The 5,613-nt window shown below is 41.9% G+C and overlaps 1 protein-coding gene across 1 annotated transcript; it reads right to left on the bottom strand.

Moving 5' to 3' along the window:
- Positions 1-203: 203 nt before the first annotated feature.
- On the bottom strand, positions 204-4,235 carry cyp1a (cytochrome P450, family 1, subfamily A). Its single transcript, XM_078253546.1, has 7 exons — positions 4,121-4,235; positions 2,850-3,725; positions 2,340-2,466; positions 2,165-2,254; positions 1,805-1,928; positions 1,559-1,645; positions 204-1,295 (listed from the first exon to the last, which is right to left on the bottom strand). The coding sequence occupies exons 2-7, from the start codon at positions 3,687-3,689 to the stop codon at positions 998-1,000; spliced, it is 1,566 nt and encodes a 521-aa protein (XP_078109672.1). The 5' UTR covers positions 3,690-3,725; positions 4,121-4,235; the 3' UTR covers positions 204-997.
- Positions 4,236-5,613: the final 1,378 nt, after the last annotated feature.

Below are 5,613 nucleotides of genomic sequence, written 5' to 3' on the forward strand. Positions count from 1 at the left end.
CGTAACGTCACTTCCTTTATCTTCCACGTGGTTGTGTTGTGATTTTATTTTCTCTCTCTTTAAAGTTTAAATCCGTTCATGCCAGAGCTCACAATTTGGTATATTCTGACATGGTTGTAACACATAGGCTAAGTGGCTTATTTATGTGATTGTGTGTGGGTGAATTAGTTTTCTTTCAAATCAAGAAAACAATAGGAACAAGATCATCATTAAAACATGTTTTATTTGTGTGGCTGATTAAATGATGCTCCATCACATACCATTACATGTTATACAATCATTGATACATTAAATACAAAATTGTATAATAATATATTCCAAAAATCACTGGAACTCTTTTGGTGTCCTGATATTTCATGTAGATGCAGAGCAAAACTGCTGTATTTCACCTCAACCAATACAAACGATATAGGCACATAAAAAAATGACTTTTAAAAAATACAAAGAACTTGATTTACACAAAATATCACATTTTGGGATACAAATATAGCTTCAGTGTCTTGCATCCACATTGTAATAGAATCAAAAGAATTAGCTTATTGTAAAAGGTATCATAAGGTCCTATTCAGAAGAAAACAATTTAGGTTGCAGTGGCCTGAATAGTAATGCCTATCCAGTAAAACATACTGTGCGTCCCAAAGATGAACTAGGCAACTTAGTCTCTGAGTGTTTTCAAACTTCTCAATGGGAGCAGTTTAGTTTACCACACAGGAGAACCAGGTATCTCCTTTACTTCACTGTGAAGCACCAACCATGTGCAGGAATATCTCTTAGACAACCAAAAACATGACAGAGATACTGTATGTTCACACAAACCTAGATATCGCTGACAATCTGCAACAAGCACATTTCACTTATTTGTTTCAATGCCGTAAGCTCTGTAGATCAAATTCAAGACTGTTATTATGACGGTGACCACTACAGTGTTAGAGTCAACGTATACCACATCTTGTCATACATACATGCATACATACATACATGTACATTATAAATAGCTTCACTGCTCATTCCTCACTCGCATTGTGGCTCTCAGGTGGCAGCGCTTGTGCTTCATTGTGAGACCGTATTCTGGGGTCATGTCCAGCGGCTCTCCAGGCATTGTGTGGAAGCGCAGCTTCTGGACAATGATTGCCAAGAAGAGGTAGACTTCATTTCGTGCAATGACCTCGCCGATGCAGCGCCGCTTTCCCATGCCAAAAATCATCACCTTCTCCCCCTGCACCTTGTTGACCTCAGTGCCATCAGCGCTCAGGAAGCGGTCTGGGTTGAAAGAAGACGGCTCTTTCCACAGCTCACTGAAAAGTGCAGAGAATGAAGAAATAAAGATAAGCTGCAAAATTAACCATGTCAATTAAAAAAAATGCAAGTTTATGATCCATTAGAGGACTGCTGCTTTTGTCTTCCTTTACAACTACCAATGGGGTGCCCTTGAGCAAGGCCTTCCTGTGCTTTAACAGCTCTCTTTTCTGGGAGTAATGGGCAGCTCCACAGTGTAAATGCCAAGTCAGTAAGCTTCAACTGTTTCAATAAAGACAAATAAATAACAAAAAGAACTTACGGATCATGGTTGATCTGCCACTGATTGATGAAGACACAGGTGTCTTTGGGAATGTAGTAGCCATTCAGAGATGTGTCTTTTGTCGTGCTGAAAAAGAAGGACAAAGTGTTTATCCATCGTGCATTTACAGGTTTATATCACCCACATTTGTGCAGCTGGGATAGCTATGTCTTTGTTCTATGTTCCAATGCTGTGCTCTGTGAGAATTTACATATCATTAACACATCTGAAAGAGATTAACCTCACCAGTGGGGGATAGTGAAGGGTAGGAATGAAGAATGGCGAAACAGCTCAAAGATGAAGGCCTCGAGAAGCGGTAAGTTGGGTTTATCAGAGAGAAGAGGAGTGCGATCCAGACCCACTTTGTCCTCTGAAAAAAAGAAATAATTTACTATTACTTCAAGATGAGGATTGAGGTTGCATTTTACAGTCCTGTCCCACGTTTTTACTTGATTAAAGAATCACAATGAAACATTAGGCTTTGAGAGCAGCAAAATGTGCCTGCCTGCATTACTTTTTTACCGTTAATCAATGCTAAAATGAAAACTGTCCTGTGATATGGATGGAATATCCAATGAATATCTTGTCTATAACAGCTGTACTTACTCATTTCTTGATAAAGCCTTTCCTGTATCTCTGGGTACGCCACCAAGTACATCACTGACCAAGACAGGCCAGTGGAGATGGTGTCAAAACCTAGAAGAGAAACGCAACTTCTGTAAAGACACTTGTCTGTTATTTATTCATGAAGCAGTCACTTCTGATCAGAAATTCAACCTACCAGCTCCAAACAGGTCATTGACAATTCCTACAATCTTCTCATCTGACACATGGACATTTGAGTTCTCATCCAGCTTCCTGTCCTCACAGTGATCAATGAGGGAGTCTGTGATGTCACGAATGTTGTCCTGAAAGAAGATGATCGGACGATCTCAATAAGTCTTTCATACACAGTGATTAAAGGGGATACAAATTCACCTCATTTTTAACTTATTTTGTATTCATTTATATGTAAACACTCTTTTAAATGTTATTTATTTGGCCCTGTTGGTCTTTGAAGAAGAAGCAACAGCCCCATGTAAGCATCCAGGTGTGTTTTGTCGATCTCCATCTAACACCCTTCCATGTTTTGTTGTGTAAGAATAGCCATGTCTGAGGATATCATGAAGCCTTATTCCAATCAAAAAAAGTAAATGGTAGTTTTTACACATCTGAACTTGAAAACGGGTCGAAACTGTGGAAGAAGAATGGACTAAATACATTTTCATGACTGATTTAGTGTGTGGCGTACCTTGTCATAGGTGGCATAGTGCTCGCTGACGATCCTCTGCACAAACTTGTTGAAGCGGGCATTGATGCTCAAGAATTTCTTCATTGTTGGGCTGGGCAGGATTTGAAGAAAAGGGATGAAGTCTGCAGGGTTACCGCTTCCCGCTACCTGGCCGAACTCATCACTGAGGTTAACAAGGCTCAACAGCTCCTGGTCATTGTGGCTGTAGCGTCGGCCGAAGCACATTCCACAGATCACATTAGCAACGGAGACAACAATGTGGCGGAAGGGGTCAAAGCTGCCGTCAGCCTTCATGACGGTGTTGAGCTGTTTGATCAGATACTTTCCCTCTTTGCAGATGTGTTCCTCCAGCATGCAGGAGTACTCTGGGGTAGTGCCCTCCAGGTTGGAGAAGGAGCGCAGGGCGCTGTAGGCCAGCTTCCTGCGGGTACGCCAGACGCCGGCCTGGTCTGTGCTGAAGGCCAGACTCTTGCCATCATTGATGAACCTGAAGGTGTACAGGTCGGGTCTGCCCGCAAACTCCTCCCCTTGCTTGACGAGAGCCTGTCGAACTGTTTCACTGCTACTCAGCACAACCACAGGACGCATGCCAATCTGGATCTGGAAGATGTGGCCGTAGCGCTTGCTCATGGCAGTGAGACTCAGGTAAGGTTTGCTGCCCATCTCCAGCACGTTCCCAATGATAGGTAGGGGCTTTGGTCCAGGCAGCCGACGGAGCCCCTCAGGAATCTCAGTGCGGAAAAACTTAAGGATCAGGTATACCAGACACACCGTTATCATAGCAACCAAACTCTCAGATACCGACACCGATCCAATGAATGGTAGTATCATTAGCACCATGATGACAACTCCTTTTTTGTGTGGCTTCTGCACAACCTGAAAATTAAATAGGAGCGGCATTAGAGTAGTGAAGGCAGGGAGGAGGACAAATGTTGTGCAACATGTTGACTACATGCACCATAGACTTTATAGTAACTGAAGACTGTCACACGGTATATGTTTGTTATTAATTGGCTCCATAGGTTCACATGCTGCACAAAATCACATCTTACAAGGCTATGCAAAGTAGGGGGCTATCTAAAGTCTCATAGAATACAACACAATGATTAAAAACGAATTAGCACATTAAAGGTTGCAACTGCAAAGAAAACTCCTAATTATCAACAGCTATGCTTGCAAAATAATGTCCACTGGGCACTCTGCTCTTATCTCTGAACACTGCCTGTTCAGTTAGAAATCAATCTGTCTTCATACACATATATTAAACGTACCTTAGTGGAATGGTAATAGAGTAGCAATGTTGTAATCCCAGAAGTACTTTTCAAGATAGTACAAATTTCGTTTAGCAGAGAGAATGTCCAAGTTTACTCTCTCTCAAAACAGAGATAGGCTCTTGCTTTATAGTGTGCTCCACAGCTTCATTGGCTGCTGTTCATGACGTTTCTCTCTCTCTCTCTCTCTCTCTCTCTCTCTCTCTCTCTCTCTCTCTCTCTCTCTCTCTCTCTCTCTCTCTCTCTCTCTCTCTCTCTCTCTCTCTCTCTCTCTCTGTCTGTCTGTCTGTCTGTCTGTCTCTCTCTCTCTCTCTCTCTCTCTCTCTCTCTCTCTCTCTCTCTCTCTCGCTCTCTGTCATGAATGAAGTTTATTAGGGACGCGCGCCCGCGTATGTGTGCGTACGTGCGTGCGCCTGCCTGTGCGAGACCAAAATTAGTTTGAAACTACATGTCACTGAATGAAATGCATTTCACAGTTGTTGAACGAAAGTTTTAGGCGTGCAGGACTTTATAGCCTGAATGCGTATGGTGTTTTATAGTGTTTGGACAGATAAGACGTATTAGGCCTACAATAATAGACATCACAGGTAAGTATCATTTCCACCACTGTAAAACTCCAATCTCTGATAGCATTGTTCAATTGCATACATGTCACTACTGTCCTGCAGGTTGTTTTCAACAGATTTTTTTTTATTTGTTATCTATTTGCGGTATTTGGGTTATATACGTCTATAAAGGCCGCATTTAATTAAAAATGCACTGCCTATATAAAATATTCTTGCTTTGACCTCGGCTAATGTTGAGTTCACTGATGCATAAACCTTTTCCATCTAACTTTCCTGTGATCAAATAATGTAATCCACTCGGCTATGATATCTCATAAAGGCTAATTTGTATTAATGTATTTAATTAAGAATTAATTAAGGCGATGGCAGGTTGGGTGCATCTCACGAACCCCTGTGGATCACGCTGTCGCTCAGTTAAGCCTTTGATGACGTGACATTGTGATTCCATTGCATTTCTGCCTTTGAAGTCTATTCTGTAGTAGGCCTATTCAAAAATAAGATTTGGGTGTGAGATTTATGCCAACTTCCACAGCAACCACCCAGGCAGCTTTCAGCATTCTTGATACACAACGGTGAAATGCCATGTCGTGCTTGTACCTGTTAAAGGCTAGTTCTCCGCTGGAGTTAAAGATTGACCAGTTGCGTGAGAGCGCAGTGTTCAAACCCTCTCCTCCCCTTTGAAGAGGATGCGGGGGAGGGGGGGGCAGCACTGCTGGAGTGCAAGGGTAGATGAGTTCAACACCATTTGTCCCCTTTTCAACCTTTTATACCCAGACAGCTTTTTCTCTAGTAGGCATTTACAACACCGCTTCACATCTGTGTTTTTGGGGGGAATCAAAAAAAGCGTAATAGCCTATCTGAAAATAACTTCATTTGATAGATGAACTGAGAAATGAGAATTATAAACCATTGCTAATGTATGTCACA

The sequence above is a fragment of the Sander vitreus genome, chromosome 1 (assembly GCF_031162955.1).
Source record: "Sander vitreus isolate 19-12246 chromosome 1, sanVit1, whole genome shotgun sequence".
Classification (NCBI taxonomy): Eukaryota; Metazoa; Chordata; class Actinopteri; order Perciformes; family Percidae; genus Sander; species Sander vitreus.

What these genes read in the sequence shown, in the direction of transcription:
- cyp1a (XM_078253546.1), bottom strand. Translation starts at nt 3,689, where the DNA reads ATGGTGCTAATGATACTACCATTCATTGGATCGGTGTCGGTATCTGAG. An exon ending in AAGGCTTTATCAAGAAATGA is followed by an intron (nt 1,929 to 2,164) that starts GTAAGTACAGCT and finishes TCTTTTTTTCAG; the next exon opens with AGGACAAAGTGGGTCTGGAT. An exon ending in CCCTTCACTATCCCCCACTG is followed by an intron (nt 1,646 to 1,804) that starts GTGAGGTTAATC and finishes CTTCTTTTTCAG; the next exon opens with CACGACAAAAGACACATCTC.